This window comes from Notolepis coatsorum (genome assembly GCF_963971535.1).
Source record: "Notolepis coatsorum genome assembly, chromosome: 14".
Taxonomy (NCBI): Eukaryota; Metazoa; Chordata; class Actinopteri; order Aulopiformes; family Paralepididae; genus Notolepis; species Notolepis coatsorum.
This window is the reverse complement of record NC_140178.1, coordinates 55,603,870-55,626,758: the sequence shown is the minus strand read 5'-3', so window position 1 is coordinate 55,626,758 and position 22,889 is coordinate 55,603,870. Positions and strand designations below refer to the sequence as shown.

Here is a 22,889-nt window from a genome sequence, read left to right as displayed (position 1 = left end):
ATTCAACAGTGATCGGGTCCTTAACTAACTTCTTGTATGCTTTTATTTTTATATCCAGGCTGTTTTGAGCTTTGGGCTCCAGTAGGAGAAGGTCGGTTGAATATATATATATACAATATATGATAACAGGTTGTGTCAGGTATAGCTTATTACTATCCCCGGGTTAATGAAGGTGTTTAATTCTATTATTACATAGGTTATGTCATTCCAGCCGTTGTGCCTGATCAGAGGGGCTGTTACATGTGTGCACTTTGACCATAACCCCCTTTTTTCCCGTTCTTCTTATTGTCGATGTTTAAATGACATCTGTTTGCGCAATTTACCTGTGATCCGATCCTGCCTTAGACTATCTGCTGGTATGCTTTAATTTAATTTTGTTTTGAATTTTCCTTTATCCATTTATGCTATAACATTGCGACATTAATATGCAGACTCAGAAGTAGATGGTTACAGGGTTGATGTTGAGTTATTATATAATAATGGCTTTTTCCATTATAGTTGTCTCATGTTAGGGCCAAGGCTCACGGTGGTTTTCGACCGATATCTTTATTGAATTTAATTTTAATTTTAATTTGTGTTTATTGGACTAGTGGGGGTTTAATCAGGGGTTTATCTAGAGGGGGGTCGGAGTGGAGAGCGTCTTATTGGATCCATGACTCCAGTGGGAAATGATAGGAAGATGGCCATCCTTAGTGGATGGGGCATAGGGAGGGGATTGGAGAGTGGGTATAGGAGGGTTTATAATAGGACGGGTGGGTTAGGGTTGAGAGTAGAAGGAGGGGGGGTTGTAACTGGGGTGGTATTTTTCTGTATTTTATGTACTGTTGTCTTATATGTGTGTAATTGTTCCTCCTCTGAACTCCTGGGATTGACCGTCTGGGCCCGCCTGGATCAGCGCCTCTGTACTCAGCCTGGCTGCACTGGTATGTTCTCTACGCATTTAGACAAATTCGACCATGGCTAAATTGAATATTTTAATTTGGAATGCAGGGGGTCTTAACGCCCCACACAAGCGTGCCAGTGTCCTTTGGTTATTGAAGAGAAGAAATATTGACATTGCTCTCCTTAGTGAGACGCATTTATTGGTGGGTGATGTGTCAAGGCTAGCAAATCGACAATATCACGTTATCTCCTCATCCTCAGCCGATGATAAGACGAAAGGAGTTGTCATAGTTACAAGACGTAACCTTGATATCAAAGTCCTGGATGTGTGGTCGGACACGGAGGGAAGGATTACTATAGCAAAAGTTGAGTTCTCTCATAGGAAGATGGCAATAATAGCATTGTATGCCCCTAACACATTTGATTCAGCGTTCTATAATACAATCACGAAGAATATGTTGGAACTTACTGGATACGCTCTCATTGTGGGTGGCGGTTTTAATGCGTGCTGGGATGCGGAGATGGATAGGTCCGGGTCCTCTGAAACAAGCGACCAAAAACGGTCCTCTAAGGCCCTCAGGATGTGGGCCCAGGACACGGGGCTCGCAGACCTATGGCGCTTATCCAATCCCACCCTCAAGGATTACTCTCACCTGTTTGCCAGACACAAAACCTTCTCTCGAATAGACTATGCATTCGCATCCCCTAATATGTTTGATAGTTTCGACGTCTCATTGGTTCCCCTGGCTCTCTCGGACCACAAGGGGATTTTCCTTGTGGCAACCTTTGGCAGGCTCTCCACGAGAGCTCCCAGGTGGCGTTTTAACTCAACCTTATTAAAGAACGATGATTTCTGTTCTGAGTTCAGGAGTAAACTAGCTGAATTCTTGCAGATCAATGTTGGCACGGTCGATGACCCCAGGGTCCTATGGAACGCATTGAAAGGATTTATCAGGGGTCATGTCACACTTTTCGCCTCCAATTTGCGTAAATCCCGGTCAAAAAAACTAGAAGGACTGGAAACATTATATGCGGACCTATACGCATCTTTGCAAACTAACTATAGTGAACGACTAAACACACAACGTAAGATAGTCAAGAAGGAAATAAACTCAGTACTTAAACAACAGTCTGAGTTCTTGATACATAGGACAAGGCAAAATTACTACTTTCATGGCTCCAGGCCTAGCCATCTATTGGCAATGAAAATACGCTCGAATGATCATTTCTCGGATATCCCCTCGATCAAGACGCGACAGGGTACAATCACTACTGATTCGAAAAAGATCAACGACACTTTTAAAGAGTTTTACTCACAGTTATATAGCTCAGAGGTTAATCTCGACGACTCTAAATTTGAATCGTTCATTGGCGGGCTTGAGATACCCCACATTTCTGAGGAAGAGGCTAAGGAACTGGGGAAACCGTTCACTCTTATGGAACTAAGGGAGACGATTGCTGAAATGCAGAGGGGTAAGGCACCAGGCTGGGATGGTATTCCACCCGAGGTGTATTTAGCTTTCTGGGACCAACTGGGTCCATTGATGCTCGATATGATCAATTACGCTATCGAACAAGGGGAGTTCTCAAGAGATGTCAACATGGCGTTGATTTCTTTACTTCTCAAGAAGGACAAAGATCCCAATGATTGTGGTAGCTATAGGCCCTTGAGTCTTCTCTGAGCCGATTTAAAAGTGTTTGCCAAGGTGCTGGCCCGCCGCCTGCAGAGATTTATGACGGTATTGGTACACTGCGATCAAACTGGGATTTATCCCGGGGCGCCTGGCTGCAGATAATCTTAGGAGGCTGTTGCATGTAGTCGATAACAGTAAAGACAATACAGCTCCGTCCACTGTTCTGTCTTTGGATGCCATGAAGGCGTTTGACAGACTAGAATGGTCATACCTGTGGAAGGTACTTGAGGTCATGGGTCTTGGAAAGAATTGTATTCATATGATTAAAGTCCTGTATGCCTCGCTGTCGGCAATGATACTGACAGGCAACTGACAGTCTTCTTTTTTTTGTACTATCAGGCTGTCTCCCCTGTTCCCCCCATGGTCTCATGTTCCTTTTGTTTTTGTTTCTTTGTTGTTTTTGTTTTTGTTTCTTTGCTTTCGTTTCTTTGTTTGTACCCCTGCTCCCGACTACTGTCAGCGACTTCGGGTTATTGAGAAGCGCTATATAAATTAAATTAATTATTATTATTATTATTATTATCGTCCCCATAATGATCAATAATACACCACACAAAATTGCTCTCTATGCGGATGACCTACTGATTTTTATGGATGACCCTTCCCGGTCGGCCACAAAATTATTGGGAATAATCGACGACTTTGGTAAATTGTCAGGCTTTAAGATTAACTGGAACAAATCAGCCTGCCTACCTCTTAATGAGCTGGCCAAGGCGGTGCGACTACCAGCTGATATCCCCATAGTGGAACATTTTAAATACTTAGGTATAGAGATATTCCCCACGCTGAGTCAAACTACTAAGTACAACTTCACGGGTACTTATGATAAAATACGCCAGGATCTAGACAGATGGTTGTCCCTTCCTAACTCCTTACAAGCCCGAGCTTCCATAATCAAAATGAACGTCCTGCCTAGGATACATTTTGTTAGCTCAATGCTCCCCCTGCCCCCTCCAATAGACCACTGGCGCAAGGTACAATCGATGGTATCTAAGTTTATCTGGAATAACAAACGCCCGATAATCAAAAGAGCTACTACTCAACGTAGGAAACAAGATGGGGGCCTCGCAATCCCTGATTTTAAGCTTTATTTCTGGTCCTTTTCACTGAGACCTCTGATGTGCTGGCTAGACCCTGTAGATGCTGTTTCTTGGCGCTCCTTAGAAGTGGCGGCGGTCTCACCGCTAAGATTGCAGGATGTGGTGTACTCCACTGTCTCTATTTCGAAATGCCGGCTGAGGTATGGACCGATCATAACTCACGTGATCCAAACGTGGCGTAATGTACAGAAGTCGTGTGGGGTTAAATGCCCATGGCACCTGGACTCTCCAATTTTTTATAACCAGCAATTACTTGTTGGGGACAAGCCGGTTAATATTCCTCAATGGCAGAGGAGGGGAGTTCATACTCTGGAGGATATTTATGATAAGAACGGCCTCCGTGCGTTTCAGGACTTAAGAGAATTTTATGATCTTCCCGGCGAGTCCTTCTTTCTTTACCTTCAACTAAGGTCAGCACTGAGGGCGCATGGCGTGCCGTGGGCTCAAGCTTTGCACCCACACCCCTTCCTCAGGCTCATAGTGGACAGGTCGACCTCCAGAGGGTTTGTTTCAGACTTTTATACGCTCTTAATTCAATCCACGTATATAAAAATGTATCATTGGATACAATCTGGCGTGTGGATATCCCGGAGTTGGACCCCGAGTTTGACTGGGATGATGTTTGGGCAAATGTGGCATTGTCTTCCCGCAACCCCAATCACCAGCAAATTAATTTTAATTATATTCATAGGACCTATCTTACACCTAGGAAGTTATTTGCTATGGGACTGATAACCGACTCTCGGTGCACTTTGTGCTCTCAAAAGGCCACTGGCACTTATATGCATATGTATTGGGATTGCCCACCAGTGGCCCGCTTCTGGAGGTCAATAACGGACAAACTTTCAGATCTGTGTGGCTTAACTATCCCATTCACAGCTGTTACGCTACTCCTGAACGATATAACAACACTACCCGCGTCCGTACAACTGAAAAGGGTTGTCCTAGCGGGCGTCACAGCAGCGAAGAAGCTAATAGCATTGAGGTGGAAGGAGCCTGAGAAGCTCACAGTGATTAACTGGTCCCTAACACTGTTGGATGTGATTTATCTTGAGATATCCACGGCGCGGGTGATTGGGGTAGGGCAGGCTGGGATTGACCTGTGGTTTGCAGCAGCTGAGAAGGTCAGGACCGCCGTGTGCGGCTGAGCGGGGTTGGGGTGCTTGTTCGGGGGAGTCCGGCGGTCTCATGGGAGGGGGAGGAGGAAATGTCTTGTCTGTCTTGTCTTTTGTTATGTCTTGAATTTAACTGGGGATTTTATTGGGGGGCAGCTATTTAGCTATTTCTTCACTATTTGGTCATTTATTAGATAGCCCCCCTTGAAACCTTGAAATTTTGAAATTTTGAAATTTAAAATTTAAAAAGGTTGAACTCTATTTTCTTTTCTTTTTGTCTTTATAATTTATAAATTGTTATTTCTGTATTATTATTGTTTTTGTTATTTTCCTGTGAAGTTCTGTGTATTGTGATTGTGGTTAATGTGTTGTCTTGTTTCATGTAATTAATAATAAAAAAAATGTGATCAAAAAAAAATTATGAAGTGCATATTTTGGTAACTATTGACAGTGATAACCTAACAAATGTAACTAATGTAAATATACTGTATGCTTGAGAAGTGATGTTTAATTGAGAGTTTGTTGAAATAAAGCTCTCAGAGGAGAATTGGAGTAATACCGAGCAACACGCGTCTTCATTCCTCTTGATCATTTTCCTATACTTTCAGGGAGTGAATGATGACCGGCCGAAACATGATTTGTGAAAGGTACCCAATAGCCTTGGGACCGGTAACAGTCACGTAATTTTTTCATCAGAACATGAACAAGGACACTCTGGGGCGAATTCACAAAAAGATTGCACAGCTTTTTCTGACGCTATGCCGGCAGTTTGATATTCACAAAGGAAGCGCAACGGGTGAAATGCGGTGGTACAGTAACTGCATTGCCCCCAGCATTGCGTCTCGGTGTGTCGGTGCTATTTGCGGGGGTTTAAATAGGTAATATGGGCAGAACATGTGCCCCTTTCTATGCAAAGGAGCCTCGTCAAAAAACACTCCCAATTCACAAAGGTCGGCGCTAATTACACCGCGCAGTTAAAGTGACGCTATTTACGTCATTGCCAGCGTCTAAGGTGATCATGGCAGCAGCATTGCCAGGCGAAGGCATCCTAATTAAAGAATATTTCTAATGAGAATATCACATTTTGATTTAGGTGAGACCGAAATCAACCAGCAACAGGTTGCCACCTCAAGCAATTCTTGATCTACTCGATGAAATCAAGGGTGATATTGAGCCAGCCACCCAGAGATCCCATGCAATCTTATTTATTATTTAAATATTTTTATTTAACGTTGTCAGCTTCCCCAATGTTGTCGGCACTATTGATTGATTGATTTTGTAATGAGATTTTGCATCATGCTGCAATTCTTATTTGTGTTATGCATTGCTCTTGCTGCTTGTTTTATTATGTCTTCATTATGTAAAGCAATCCTTGTATGAAAGGTGCTATATAAATAAAGATTATTATTATTATCATTGACTGCGTTCCAATTGTACCACCAAGCAAAAACAAACATGTTTTTAGAAATAGGAAGCAAACGTATCAACACCCAGGTGTGCAACACCAGTAATATAATAATGTGGTTGCCAAATTCCCTGGGTCTGTGTACGACTACAGACTACATCTTTAGGAACATCAGTCTATACGGAATGATGAAAGACATGGATGACAAACGTTTGTGCTGTAATATTCATTGCAAATGTGTGTGGGGAAAAGTACAGTATGTGCTTTTGTATAGGTGACGGCAGCTAACAACTTCAGCTCCCGTGTGTAATCCCATGCCAACGTTGAATGAATGAATGAGTGAATGAATGAAAACTTTATTTAACAGATTGCAGAATGGGTACAATACAGTACGGCTCAATACACACAATTGTTAAAGGATAACTCCACTATTTTGGGAAATTAGCTTATTTAACATCTTCCCTGGAGTTAGACAAGAAGATGCATACCTTTTTTGTCTCTGTGCGTGCATTTTAGCTTTGGGAATAGATGCTCCGTTAGCATAGCTTAGCTTCATCACTGGAAGTGAGGCAGGACAGTAGCCTTACAGTGCCTTACAGTGTATTGCAAGGTCTGACATTGACCAAACTTGATATGCATGACCTTGGTGGGCTCTAGGTCAACTCCTGAAAAGGGGGTCAATGTCAGACCTTGCAATCAAAAGTTAGGGGCGCACTGAAATTATGGCAAGGGTTATTAGCCCCCTAACTTTTGATTGCAAAGTCTGACATTGACCCCCTTTTCAGGAGTTGACCTAGAGCCCACCAAGGTCATGCATATCAAGTTTGGTCAATGTCAGACCTTGCAATACACTGTAAGACACTGTAAGGCTACTGTCCTGCCTCACTTCCAGTGATGAAGCTAAGCTATGCTAACGGAGCATCTATTCCCAAAGCTAAAATGCACGCACAGAGACAAAAAAGGTATGCATCTTCTTGTCTAACTCCAGGGAAGATGTTAAATAAGCTAATTTCCCAAAATAGTGGAGTTATCCTTTAAGGGGATGCAGACCAGAGAAAGACGTTTGTCTTGTTTACGTCAGGGTCCCCCATTTTCAATTCATAGTGACATTTATGACATACACAACATACATGACATCATGACATTTATGGCATAGGGACATACATGACATACAGGCATGGCCGTAGCCAGCTATGAGGTCACCGAGGTCCGGACCTCGGTAACTATTTGCGCGTGGGCCGTTTTGGTCAACGACCGGCCCATTTGGTACTGACTGACACTGGGCCGGCCCAATAATCACATCTCTTACTAAGCCCCTCCCCCACTAGGCTGGGAACAGCGGCCCATTATTTTCTCATCGCATAATGCTGCGGCCCAATCACATCTCTTAATAAGCCCCCCCCCCTCTCTCACCTGTTTCTCGTGTGAGAAGAACAGATGCGGAAACAGGAAAAAATGGAGAAACAGAACAAACGTAAAGGGGGTGCGGAGAAATTGCCGGCGGAAATTTTTTTGAAATCTAGAGGTGGATGCTGAAAAATATAATAAAATCACAGCCATGTTTGCTGCTTCAACGTCGTCATCCACAATAATAGTGCAGCAACAAGTTCAACAGCCCCAGGCAGAGACACAGGCAGCAGGGCCGAGGAGGGACAGTGAGCTGGAGGAGGAAGGAACCTGAGGTAGTTTGTGTGTGCCATCTCTGCCATGGTGATGTCGATAATAATATGAATGATAATGTTATTTGGTCAGCATCGCGTTGGCTAAAATAAGCCCATGTTACTCTGTGAGTGACCGTCACATCTAAGCTGATCAGCACTACTAATGAGACGCTGCCCCCTAGTGGCCAAACTCAAACTCTCCAAACAAACAAGCACACCATTGATTTAATTGCCATATAAATCACATACAAAGATCTAACTATTACTCCTCTCTGAGCATGAATATAAAATAAACAGATGATCTATTAACTGTGTAAACCTTATGCAATATTCATCATTGATATTTGGATACTTGAAAATTTGAACTGAGTAGTTAGTAGGCTACCAAATTAAATAAAATGGAACAGCTCCATGCATTAATTGAATAAACAACTATTTGCTCATTACCAGTATGGTATTGTTTAAATTGTACAGCTTTTTGCACATCTTTGTCAGGGAATTCCAACAATTCTGGACCTGAATGTACCAGTTCATTGTAATCGCATCTCTCTCTCTCCTTATGTCTAGTCAAGCCAGAAATGGACCTCCCTAATTTCTAAACCCTGGCTGGGTGGTGTCCAACCGATTATAGTGGGCCGGTCTGGGCCAAACAAAATAAATGGACCTCCCTAATTTCTAAACCCTGGCTACGGCCCTGCATACAGGTATATAGTACTGTTACATTTGTGACATATACGATATGCAAATATACAGTACTGTTACCCATAGATCTTAACAGAGAGTATATACATGGGGAGGAGACTGTACATTAGGAGGGGGTGGGTGGGTGGGAGAGAAATATACATACGGTGGGGAGCGAATATATACATACGGTGGGGAAGAGACTACATTAGGAGGGGGTGGGTGGGTGGGAGAGAAATATACATATGGTGGGGAGAGAATACATACGGTGGGGAGGAGACTGTCTATTAGCTGGAGGTGGGGGGGTTTGGACATTTACGGTGGCCAGTTTTGAATTACAGCCTCCCGTAGGTGCTCTTTAAGAGCGATTTTGAATGTGGGTAGGGATTCACATTCCTTTACAGCTTTGGGTAGGGCGTTCCACATTGATGTGGCATAATCTTGACTCAAACCTCACTTCTGTGCTCTTATTGCTTGATCTCAGTGCAGCCTTTGACACTATCGATCATTCGATTCTTCTAGGTCGGCTTGAGAATCATGTTGGCATTCGGGGTCACGCACTTGCTTGGTTTAAATCTTATTTAACTGATAGAACACACTGCATGGTCTATAATGATTTAACATCTGAGACCCTCCCAGTGCAATGTGGTGTCTCACAAGGCTCTGTCCTGGGCCCTTTGCTATTTTTGATTTACATGCTACCCCTCTGCAATATCATACGCAAATTTGGCATAAACTTTCATTTTTACGCTGATGACACCCAATTATATATACCTATTAAGCCAAATGATTCCTCCCAATTACAGAACCTTGAGGCCTGCTTGCTTGCCGTCAAAAAGTGGACGTCGCAAAACGTTCTACTCCTTAATGCAGATAAAACTGAGATGTTAATTGTTGGCCCCCCAAACCACAGAGGCCTGTTTCAGGACATCTCCCTCAACTATGATACTTGTCATGTATCCCAGAGCTCCACCATAAAAAACCTTGGAGTAATTTTTTATTCCTCCCTCTCATTTAATGCACATATAAAAAATGTCACCAAAATTGCCTTCTTCCATCTTCGTAATATCGAAAAAATGCGCCCCATTTTAACTTTGGCTGATGCTGAAACCCTGATTCATGCTTTTGTCTCATCACGTCTGGACTACTGTAATGCACTTTTTTCAGGCCTACCTAATTCAAGCATCAAAAATGTGAGGATTCGCCTGTCCCTGGCTGTGTTTTCCCTGTCTACTCTCCTCAACAGCCCCCACCCTTGCGATGATTTACTCTCCTCTACTCTTCACCAGCCCCCACCCTTGGACATCCTTGAACCTCTACCTTCACGCACCTGTTGGGAGTTTGCAATCACCTCGGGAGAGTACATAGGTTGCAGACTCCCCTCCAGTCCTTGTCGGGTCGTTCTGTGTTCTGGACTCTGTGTTCTGGACTCTGTATCTGTGTTCAGTGTTCATGGAGTTCTGGACGTTTACCATTCTGTACGTCACCATCACCTGCCGTGTCTCCGGCGTGAGACGACGGCCCAGCCATCGCCACCTGTCGCCGTTTGCCTGGAGTGGGACACCGTCTTCGCTCTCTAATTCTCTACGGGAGGTTTTCCAGTGTTCCCACTCCAGACGTCAAGCCGGCTCGTCATCGCTCCCGATTCCACGGGAGGAAGGCGTCTCTTCGTGATCCTCGTTCCTGGGGTGAGGCTCGTCGTCGCTCCCTAGTATTCCACGGGAGGACGGCGTGTTCCCATCCCGGTCCCCTGGGACCCCCTTTGTTCTGCGCTGCCCGTCTGCAGCATCCGAAGAGGAGGAGGAGGATCCCCGTGCCAGGCCTCCGCCGTCGGGCCCCTGTTCCCGTGCCAGGCCTCCGCCGTCGGGCCCCTGTCCCCGTGCCAGGCCACCGCCGCCGGGCCCCTGTTTCCGTGCCAGGCCTCCGCCGTCGGGGCCCCTGTCCCCGTGCCAGGCCTCCGCCGTCGGAACCCTGTCCTCATCCCTGTAAGCAGCTCTGGCCCTCGCCCTGTCCAAGGCCTTAACCCTGTTCTCTGTCCCTGTCTCCAGCCCGCCTCTCCGGGCCTTTGTCCCTGTCCCCCTCTCCAGTGCCCCTGGTTCTGGCCCTGACACTTAGCCCTGGTCCTTAGCCCTGGCCCTTAGCCTTAGTCCCTTAGCCTGTTCGCCTCTTAAAGGCACAGTGCCGCATTTTCCATATTGCCTTGACTCTAGTGGTTTTGTGTTTTCCCTTAAAGGGACTGTGCCGCTTTTTGTTCTATAATAAATATTTGCCCTGTTTTGGCTTACTCTCATACCTGTCTTGTGTTGTGCGATTGGGGTCGGTTACAAACCATAACAAAAAATCTTCAACTCGTGCAAAATGCGGCTGCACGGATACTAACTAGAACTAGAAAATTTGATCACATCACACCAGTTTTGTCCACCCTACACTGGCTTCCTATTCAAGCCCGATTTGACTTTAAAGTGCTACTCCTCACCTACAACATTTTTAATGGGCTTGCACCGCTCTATCTATCCGATCTCATCTCCAGATACTCGCCCGCTCGTGCTCTGCGCTCACAAAATGCGGGGCTTCTATCGATTCCTAGGGTTAAAAAGAAATCCGCCGGCCACAGAGCCTTTGTCTACCGCGCTCCCTACCTGTGGAACAAATGACCTGCCGTCGTCAGGGGCGCCTGCTCTGTCGAAGCTTTTAAATCCCTGCTTAAGACCCATCTTTTCTCTCTCTCCTTCAACCTACCCTGATCTCACCTGGTCGGGGACTGACCTTTAGATTAATCTGTCTAGTTTAGTTAGGATTAGTTATTTTATCCCATGTCTGCTTTTCTGCAGCACTACAAACATGGGAACTCTCTAACCCCCCCCCCAACCCCCCCCCCCCCATCTCTCTGAGTGCTTGTCTCGTAGTGGTGACCAAGGTGATGGATGTCTCGGGGTCTTGGCCAAGATTGCAGTGACTGCTCTACGTGCATCACCGAGGCCATGGATCAGCTCCTTACCATCTTCTGTCTGTGGTCTGTCAACATGGTTTGTGGTCTGTCAATGTGGTTTCATTGCTGGGTTAAGTACTTATATTCTATTCACATAATATGCTTACTTCATATATCTATTCTATTCACATATATACTTACCACTTGTATCTATTGCTATGTCCGCCCACTACAATCACGCGAGCTGTCTAACGCCTGTCCCGTCTCCCTGTCTCCCTGCGAGTTGCTGTCCCGGAGTGTTGACCGGAGTGTCGGACGTCCCGTGATGAAGACCGGGAGGATGCGACCCTCTCTGCGTGCCCTCCTGTCTCCCTGTCTCCGGCTGTCTCGTAGTGATGACCGGAGTGCTGGACGTCCCGCGATGATGTCGGGGAGGTTGCGACCCTCTCTGCGCCGCCCCCTATCTCCCTGTTTCCGGCTGTCTCGGAGCGATGACCGGAGTGTTGAACGTCCCGTGATTAAGACGGGGAGGACGCAACCCTCTTTGCGCCGCCCCTGTGCCTCAAATAGATTCGCTATCAGCTCTATCTTTAATCTTTCAAAATGTTCAGTTGCCATCGCTATCAGCTCTATCTTAAATTTTTCAAAATGTTCAGTTGCTATTGCATGCACTCATCTGTGTTTCACTACACACATGAGTGCATGCTTACCAACTGTCAGTCTGCAACACTACTATCACCGACATCTAAGAAGGGAGATCCCCCCTTGAATGGCCCTTCTAAGGTTTCTCTCCTCCACACTGCCTGTGGTGAATTTTTTTCCTATTGTTAGGTTTTGGTGAGTTTTTCCTTACCTTCGCATGGGGTATGTCTGGGAGTGTTTGCACTCATTCATTTATTTAGCATTTATTTTAAATTTGTTGGACCTTATGGTGTTCTTGTTTTGTTCTTGACTTATTGTTATGTTTCTTCTTGACTTGTTTAAAGAAGACGTATCCGGCCCATGTGTCCGCGGGTGCGCGTTGGTATGCGTGACGTAAATTTTGTGAATTTCATCACTGCTCTTGTCTGCACGAACGTCACACGAATGTCCATGTGCCTGCCAGATTTTGTGACCGTGCGGATCATAGATGGCACGGATACCCCCATGGATATACGCGCCGAATGCGCATGTGCCCAGCTGTCATAAGTACATAAGCACGCAACGCTTACATACACCAGAAATGGACTATAAACAGAGCCGCGTGCGCAGCGTGTCTGCAGCAACGTGTGTGTACGTGACAGTTTTCGAGTATATTCTTTAGTGAATGGCTCGCAAAGACGGAGCAGAATCCGGGCGCAGTTAAGGGTGCTATTAGCGCCACACAGTCCATTCTTTGTGAATTCGCCCCACAGTGTCATAGATGCAAAGCATTGCTGCATGGATTGAGCAGGTCTTACTGTCAGCCGCCATTAAAGGCAGTGGCTAACCATGAATGGATGAATGAATGAATACTTTTTTAAGGTCAGGTAAGGTCAGGGTTAAGGTAAGGCTTAAGGTCAGGGTTACAGTCAGAGTTAAGATAAGGGTTATGGTCAGGGTTAAGATCTGGGTTATGGTTGGGGTTAATGTCAGGCTTAAGGTAAGGGTTATTGTCAGGGTTAAGGTAAGGGTTATGGTCGGGGTTAATGTCAGGGTTATGGTCAGGTTTAAAGTCTGGGTTAAGGTCAGGGTTAAGGTAAGGGTTAAGGTCAGGGACAGGGTTAAGGTAAGGGTTGAGGTCAGGGACAGGGTCAGGGTTAAGGTAAGGGTTGAGGTCAGGGTTAAGGTAAGGGTTAGGCTTAGAAACAATATATTATGTAAAGATTATGACACAATCCGGTGTTGCTGATTGGCCAACTTCACCAACTACAGGGGGGAAAAAGATGTGAGTAAGTTAGTGACATCACCGTCTAATGAGTCTAATGCAGCGGTTCTCAAACTAGGGGTCGCGACTAGGGATGCTCGATATTGGCTTTTTTACCGATACCGATATACCGATATTGTCCAACTCTTAATTTCCGATACCGATATCAACCGATATCAACCGATACCGATATATGCAGGGTTTCCCCCCCCCCAAAAAACTGAATAATTTCAGGTAATTAACATTACATATCTCTTGTCGTGTAATTAACACAACATTATGCATACTTTGACAATAAATAAAATAATAATTTGTTCTTACTTGCTTGCATGGGTAAATAAAGGTTAAATAAATGTAAAAAAATATATATATATTTAAAAATTGAAAACCGATACCGATATTTTCCGATATCACATTTTTATGCCAATATCGGCCGATAATATTGGTAGGCCGATAATATCGGACATCCCTAGTCGCGACCCAAAGTGGGGTCGTGGGTAGGTGACAGCGCATTACCAAAAAAAGAAAATAATCTATATACAGTATATATTTTTTTTTTATGTTCTGGCAACATATTTTGGCTAAATATGCCTAGTTTTATAAATGTGTATTGATAACATAGTGCTGTAATTAAATGTTCTAATAAATATGCATGATCAAGTTCAACAACATGTGCTTTTATTTTGATATTCCTTAATTCCACGTTGAAATTATGCAATACATTAAGTGTGGGGTAGCCAAAATAATTCCTAAATAAAATGGGGTTGTGGTATAAAAAAGTTTGAGAAACCCTGGTTAATGGGTCTAATCAATGGGTGCTTCACATCTACAAAAGAAAAAGTCTTTCCTCCATACCTGGAGTAGTCAGGCAGCAGGGACTGGTGGTCCTTCAGCAACATGTCCTTAGTCTGGGTCAGGATGTCAAACCTCCAGTTATCCAGAACCTCGGTCAGGTTGGCTACATTACGCATGTTCACCTTGTCAGCTAGATGGATGGATGGATAGATAGATAGATAGATAGATAGATAGATAGATAGATAGATAGATAGATAGATAGATAGATAGATAGATAGATAGATAGATAGATAGATAGATAGATAGATAGATAGATAGATAGATAGATAGATAGATAGATAGATAGATAGATAGATAGATAGATAGATAGATAGATAGATAGATAGATAGATAGATAGATAGATAGATAGATAGATAGATAGATAGATAGATAGATAGATAGATAGATAGATAGATAGATAGATAGATAGATAGATAGATAGATAGATAGATAGATAGATAGATAGATAGATAGATAGATAGACAGACAGACAGACAGACAGACAGACAGACAGACAGACAGACAGACAGACAGACAGACAGACAGACAGACAGACAGACAGACAGACAGACAGACAGACAGACAGACAGACAGACAGACAGACAGACAGACAGACAGACAGACAGACAGACAGACAGACAGACAGACAGACAGACAGACAGACAGACAGACAGACAGACAGACAGACAGACAGACAGACAGACAGACAGACAGACAGACAGACAGACAGACAGAAAGACAGACAGGCAGACAGGCAGGCAGACAGACAGACAGACAGACAGACAGACAGACAGACAGACAGACAGACAGACAGACAGACAGACAGGCAGACAGACAGACAGACAGGCAGGCAGGCAGGCAGGCAGGCAGGCAGGCAGGCAGGCAGGCAGGCAGGCAGGCAGGCAGGCAGGCAGACAGACAGACAGACAGACAGACAGACAGACAGACAGACAGACAGACAGACAGACAGACAGACAGACAGACAGACAGACAGACAGACAGACAGACAGACAGACAGACAGACAGATAGATAGATAGATAGATAGATAGATAGATAGATAGATAGATAGATAGATAGATAGATAGATAGATAGATAGATAGATAGATAGATAGATAGATAGATAGATAGATAGATAGATAGATAGATAGATAGATAGATAGATAGATAGATAGATAGATAGATAGATAGATAGATAGATAGATAGATAGATAGATAGATAGATTGACAGTTGGTTCACGTTATGTGTGCATCATGAATAAAAAATAAGCACATGATAAAATTCTATTAAATCATATCTATCAATATCAATAAGAGCGTGATGAGATAAAAGCAGGTGTATAAAGCAAGTGTGTAAAAACAGGTGTATAAAAACAGGTGTATAAAAACAGGTGTATAAAAACAGGTGTAAAAACAGGTGTGTTGGGAACAGGTCAGAGGTCAAGGTCCCCTGCACTATATTGCGCTGTTGTACAGTCTGATCTGCAATCGCTCATAGTGCAGAACAGTTCTGTGGGCCTTCGTCTCCATGGAGACGCTGTTGAAGACAGATGGCTTATTGGTGAGCGTTACCCATTCAGGCCTAATTTTATTTAATTCAATTGTAATGTTATTACTGGGGTATCTGTAATTAAAATATCACTTAAATGCAGGTGATCGGGGTTATCCACTAAAGCCATGGTTATATTATCGTATAGCTTACACTCTGCTCTATTGGAACTATCCCTTTATCCAATCTAATAATGAATAGTTTTCTCCACATGCACACACCCATCCGCCTGGCCACACCCACATCCGCTCCTCTACATAAGCGGGGTCGTGGCCACACCATCAGCTCCTTCCCTATTTTCACCACCGAAAAGTGTCTGTAACACACCACTTTAAGTTTAGTGCCGAAATAGTTGTTGGAAAGGAGGAATTGTATCTTTGTTTTTTCTCTCTCGTAAATTTACGAAAAAACGAAGGGATAATGTCTTCGCCGTCGGACACTCACAACGTTACCCTCCACCAGCGCTTCACTATCGCAGCGTCCTCCATGCATCGTGGGGCATCTCTGGCTCCGTGGTCATGGCAGCCAGGTGCGCCTGGGCGGCGCCCGTGGTGAGTTTGCCATTGAGCCTCCATCTCCTGTGAGATGGCCGGGTTCCGGCCCTGGTTCCCCCGCCAGTGGACAGTCGGCCGATAGGCCGACAGCACCTCTGGTGGCCGAGGATTTGCGTCGCAGACTCTTCGCCTCGGCTCGCTCTCGTCGTAAGGCGGCGAACAGCAGGGGTGAACGGCCTGGTTTTAGTGTTGTGCTGGAGCCGAGCGAGAGTTCTCTTGCCTCTTCTCCATTTCTGATGGAAACTGAGGATTACATGGAGGGGGCGGGAGCTCTCTTGTTCGAAGCCCCAGTGGAAACGTATCACTCTCCCCTTCGGGGAGTGGCAGGGGGTGCTGCGTCTCTTTGGGGTTCCTTGTACTCCAGGGCTGGGTTAGAACCTCCGACCCAGAGACAAGATGCCCAGCTATCTGCCGCGTCGGACGTTGGCGGCCGAGGCAGCCTCCCGTATGCGAGGGACGCGAGTGACATGGTGGAAGGTATGCAAGGAGAGTGGCTTGCCTTGTTCCCAGAGCTCATGGCGGCCGCCGCAGCCGCTAATGGCATGGCGTTGCCGCATCCACTGCCGGCACCTGTTCCTGATGACATGATAGGTAATCTCTGGCAACGTCGTCCTGTGAGAGAGACGGGCGTTGTCTGCCCATTCTTCCCAGCAATGGAGGCTTACGTGGCACAGGGACAGGTAATATCCTGCATCATTGGCCTTACCCCCGCCTACGTGCCAGTGGCAGCCATACTTTCCCCCGAAATGGTGTGGGAGCCGTTAAGGAAGCCGGTTCCCCAGGGGAAATCGGCTAGGCAGTTGGCATCGCGGATTGACCAGGTGTACATCGCCTCGACACAGAGCCTGGCTGCGACCTCCAACATCGCGCAGCTGGCGCGCTACATGTCGGGGCTGATGGCGGGCAGGTCGGTACTGGATGACCATCAACGATACCTTCACACCCAGGCGGCTGGAACCATCCTGCACCTTACCCAGCTGCAGGCGATAGCAGCCGGGAAGGAGCGCGGCCTGGCCACTCTCATCCAGCGCCACTTTTGGCTGGAGCGGGCGCGGGTGCCGGACCAGAGGAGGATTCCGCTGCTCACGGCCCCCCTCTCCGATGCTGGATTATTCGGGTCGGCCATGCAGCAGATGACGGCAGCCTGCAGGGAGATGGAGGAGGAGCGCTCCGTGCTCCAGCCCCATTTCCCCCGACCCGATGCCAACGTTGATGTCCGGAAGAAGCAACGCCGGCAGAGGGCCGCGACCATTGCCTCCGTCACCGCCGCCGCTGCTGGGCCTTCCGCCAAGAAGGCCAGGAGTGGAGGGAGTGCCGCGACCGGAGGGTACGGTAGGGATCGACGGGACCAGGAGCCTCCCCAGCACCGTCCCTCCGGGCCGGCTCCGCATGGGGGCAAACGGCGCTCTGCACGCGGCAGGCGGCGCTAGTGACTCCCCTGTTTACCCCCCCCAACATATAATTTTATTATTAAATAAAAAGTCCCTCCTGGTGAGGGACTATTTTTTGTTACAAAACGTGTGTTTATTCACTATATATTGGGGATACGATGTATAACCCTCACCTAGCTGTGGGGTTGTGTGCTTGCTTAGGGAGTGGGGCAGTTTTCTTTGAAAATTGTTTTCTGGTCGCTATATATATGTGTGCTTAGCAAGGCCTGTGGCTAGCACTCGGTCAAAAGACTTGTCTTCTCTCATCATAAAAGACGGCGTTCTTCTTGCAGTAGTAAGAGTGAACTTTACCTTTTTTATCTGAGGGGGTTGTGTGTATTCTGTTATATTTGGGAAACATGGCATCGAGTCCACAACTAGGTTGAGTGTTAGCCTACAGAAGTAATCACATATGTAGCTTGTACCGAGGTCTTTGGACCCTCTCTTTAACGTCTGTTGTTTTTCTTTACTTGGTAAAGGTGTAAAAATGCAGGTGGCGAGTTCGCACATGAGCCTAAAGCCTTGTATAAAAACCAGTTTTTTACACAAACGAGTTTATCGTCTGTGGCTGGCGTGCAACTGTTAAGCTTTATCCTAGAGGATATACACTTTTTCATGTAGCATGCTAGACAACTGGTGTCCTGCGCTGCTTGTTATTTTCATCGTATCCAGGGTGTGGGGTCATAGGGGGTGAACTGATAAACCCCTCCCCCCTTTTACTGATTGCCAAGGGGGTTGGACCTCCTGTTCGTCGGTCTTCCTGTCATGCTGTGGGGTCAGCGCGTCACAGGGAGGGGAAAGGGGGGGGGTTCCCTGGTCCCACACCATATTTGGATAGGTGGGTCACAGGATTTCCCCGGCCATAGAATACTGGGCGCTTTTCTATTGGCCATGAGACTTCCGTGAGTTCTTTCAGGCTCCATACTATGGACCACTGTCATTGTCAAGGTTGGGTGATGCGATGCATTGGAAACTGTTTGTTTTCTGCTCTGCTCTCTATTTGAATATGTATTGGGCTTTTGGACACGTGGCTCAATGTTTACATATATCTTTTCAATTGTTACTCACGTGGAAGGTCTCTCTGGGGGATTCCCTGTCTTCCCTCTTGTATACAGAGCGGTGTTGACAGGGTTTTTTCCCTCGGACGCGTCATATGGGACGCATATCTGTGTCTTGTTTGGCCGGCTTCCTGCTGCTCGTCCCAGACGGCATGGAGGGAACGTTGTCTGGTTTTCTTATTAGAATTACCATTGATGTGTTTTTTAGGTCTCGACGTGTACATAGCGCTGGCCCTGGGTGCTTTCGGTGTGGAACCACGTCATGGGCTGGTGCGCCTTGGTTGCCCATTCATAGAAACTGCGTTTTTTTATGCGAGCGACTGGGAAGGAAATTTTATCTCTACCGAGCGCCAGTGTACTAAGTTAGACTTGACGACTCACGTTCATCTCCGGGGGGAAATGACGGAGTAGATCAAAGCATTGGCGGAGGGGTCTCACGCCCATGGGGTGGGCCACCAGGTGCAGTGCATTCACTTACTGACCATCTTGGTGGCGCCCTCTGTGATGTTTTGGATCAACACGCGTACCTACCCCCCTCTTAGGACTGGGGATGGCGGCGTGACTAGGACACGGGACTGGTTCTAGTCGTGCCGGACCAGGTCAGTTAACCCGTTGTCCGCCGGGGCGCAGATCTGCTGTTCTGGTACCCCGAAGGACTTTGTGCTTTTCCGGGGGGAAAATGCCGGGTCGGCCCGGGCGTCGCAGGGATTGATATCATGGATGTGTGTGTCATATGTATGCCACTACGAGTTGCCCTTCACAGTGATGTGCTTGGTCCATATTGTGTTGTACCTTGCGCTGTGTTAAGGGGCCTGGTCCTTCTCCATTTGTTTTCACCCCTCCCTCCCCCTGCTGGGCAGGGATGAGAGGGGGCTGTCGAGGAGCTTTTTCTATTGAAACCCCTCTGGCATCCCTGTGTAGGTCCCGGTCCGCCGGGCCCAGGTCCGAACACGTTCTCGTCGACCTGTTGGCCTGGGTTAACCCTTTTAAAAACAGAAACACTTGTACTGCCTGTATAGCCGGTGTATACGCGCAGTTATGTTTCTGAGTTTTTTCTTGGTGGGTTAAAGGAACAACCGCCTCCTGTTAAACTAAACATAGGGGGGTGGTTGGTTCCCCGGTGTGTTGGTAGCAAAGTCGACTCTCGGGTTGAGGCCGGGCTTGACCCCGTCTGCCCGCGAGTGTGCCCCTGCACCTTTCATGACATCTGCCAATCTTGTCAGCCTTCTCTTGAACCTCGACCTCACTGGAGGGGTCGGGTTTGTGGAGGTTGTGACATGGTGCACAGCATACCGAACACCCCTTCCGCCGGGGTGCTGTTCTCAGAGTAGACCCCCTTAGGCGCCTGTCTAGTCCGCAGTGCTCCGGGCACAGGTCGAGTTATGCTCTTGGGGCCTGTTGCCTGGATTGAGGGATCAACCTCTTTGGGGGTTGTCTCCCCGGTGCGCCGACTGGCCCCACAGTGTTGTGGGGGTGTAGCCTCTTGTGGAGTGCTTCAGGCCGTGTGCCATAGGGGGGAAGGGCCTGCTCTTGGATTGGGCCCTGTCCGATACGCTGGCGATGTGGGGGGTGGTGTCACCAGTGACCGTCTAGTGGGGTCCCGATGCTACGGCATCGTTGGCCTCACCGGGCTCCCTTTTTCGGGGGGTCCTGGCCCTCAGGCTGTTCCTGGGGCTGGGTCCTCCTCCGCGCTCCGCTGCTACGGCCTTGCCGCGGGGTTGGGTTCTTGACCTTTGACCCCGTGATGTTGGGGGCTGTGACGGGGGTGTTTTGCTTCCCGTCTGTTCCCTGGTGGCATGTGGGATGCGCGCCTGAGTGGTCGCGTGTCCTTCTGTGTGAAGGTAAGTCCCACGGTCTGCTCACCCTGTGCGTTTGAGGTGCTAAACCCTCTTCGCACAGTCGGATCCGATTCCCTCCCGTTCTCCTCTAGGGGGGTCCAGGGGGCTCGGGTCCTCCCCGGTTCTGATGTTTGTGGGGGGCCTCAGCGGGTACATCTGTCGAGCTTCCGCTCTGCTCAGCTCCTGTGTTCCCATAGAACAGAGCGTAAGCTATACAATAATATAACGTAAGGTTATTCTATAACCCTAGTTATATGAGTATAGCGAGCGCTCTGCTCTGACTCACTGAGTACCCTGTGGTCTTCGCCTTCGGTGGTGAAAGACTTGGGAAGGAGCTGATGGTGTGCCCATGACCCCGCTTATGTAGAGGAGCGGATGTGGGTGTGGCCAGGCGGATGGGTGTGTGCATGTGGAGAAAATTATTCATTATTAGATTGGATAAAGGGATAGTTCCAATAGAGCAGAGCGCTCGCTATACTGTGCTGTGCTTGGCACGGGGGCCCGGGGAGGTGCAGACGCAGAACAACCACCTCCAAACGCCACAGCAATTCAGTCAAGAGGATCATACAGCAGTTGTAAATCTACCCTTGCAAGGTCTTAATCTAACTTTAAAAAACCTAAGTGAAAAAAGCCATTTATTTTGCAGTATATTATCACCGCAAACGCAAGCACAAAATAGTGGTTACGAGTTTTTAATCAACCATTGGTTTGCACAGGTAGCAATTTGCTTCAGTGACTTGTTCATTTCAGTCATTACAGTGCAAATGTCGGGTCAGTGTAGTATATTTTTGATGGTTATTAGACATTAACAGCAAATTATTATAGCATAATCTAATTACTAAAGTTAAGAAGCAGAACAGCCCTAAGACAGACATGTAGATTGCAAAATCACCAGACTTCACAACGACCAAGGAATTTCACACCAACCAATACTGGCTGACCAAGCAGACCTGATTTCATGAAGTAGCCCTATCAGCCAGGTCACGTACCAGTTCTAATGTAATTAACATTTGAGTGACAGAAACCCCCATCCCAAAGATGAATGAAGATGAGATGGAGATGGATCTATTCTGCTATGCTGTGAAGCTGCTGTTGCTTCTGCTATAATAAATCAACAACCAACCAATGGAGACATTTGCTCTGACCTCGTTGTCCAAGTCTACCTTCTTCCCATGGACCAGAACCAGCTTCCTCTGCATATGAAATCTACCACATCAGCTTGTAATTTATTTCTGTCAATGTGCTGGTTCTGTAGGACTGCATCAGTCAACACCCTTGGACACTCCTTCCTCCTGGGTGTCCACTGGAATGGACAACTTCATTGGATTTATTTATTCTCACAAAATATTTTAAATCATACTGTTGTGAAGGATCAGATTAAACCGAATATATATATTTATTTATATATATATATTTAAATAGTATTTGTATATCGTTTGATATCCCCTGTATATTCCTTGTACAATATGCACTGAATATCCCTTTAGTCTACTAAACAGCCCATAATAGTTTCATTCTACCATTGGACGAGAACCTGGCGCCAGCAGCCATACCCCTAGGTTCAAGTTCAATCGTGCCGCCCAACATGTCGTGGCAAGCCCGGTTCCGCGTAGGAATACGTCTGGCGAAATACGAATGGTACTATTTGTTCACAGCGCATATATATATGGCGCAAGTAAAGTAGAACTTTCTTTTAGTCCATTAGTTCTTTACCCTCCAACCGAGTAACAGACGCGAAGCCTCACCCACGACGCACGTGTGGTGCAGTAAGGCCTACTTGGCCTCAGAATAGGCATTGAGATATCGTGTGGATTAATAGTTGAATTGTCATAGTTTGGCACTATACCGTCGAGTTGGACGTATTCTATTAAGCTAATAATAGTCTATTGTGTATGGTGCATCGTTCGGTTAGAGTTATAAAGTTATCAGTACCCCCATCGTTCCTGACGTTATCTGGAGTCTTAACCAGGCTGGGCAGACCACTAGTGGTGCTTGCATCCGAGGAGCTCCGGGCCAGGGCGACTGGACCTGTACATTGGATTACTCTACCCGGACGACGGCGAGCCTTCCACGGCTTGGATTATGCTTTGGGTGCTTTGATTATTCCATGGATACCGGCCAACACTGCGGAGTGTTGGAACTACCCCCCGGAGAGGAGTCCAGGTGAGACGGCGCTCTACACCAGTGAGGTCGCCTCACGTCTCTCCGTTGTGGACCGGCAGCCACCGTCCACCAGAGGGTCCAGCTGTATTCATCTGCGGACCGAGGTTCTGT

At 46.8% G+C, this 22,889-nt stretch overlaps 1 protein-coding gene across 1 annotated transcript in view; it reads right to left on the bottom strand.

Moving 5' to 3' along the window:
- The window catches only part of LOC311240925 (uncharacterized protein), a 58,405-nt gene that overhangs the window by 8,818 nt on the left and 26,698 nt on the right, over positions 1-22,889 (bottom strand). The window contains exon 3 of the mRNA XM_084329545.1: positions 14,208-14,337. Coding sequence (XP_084185671.1) covers positions 14,208-14,337 — 130 coding nt within the window. The remainder of the gene's footprint in view (positions 1-14,207; positions 14,338-22,889) is intronic.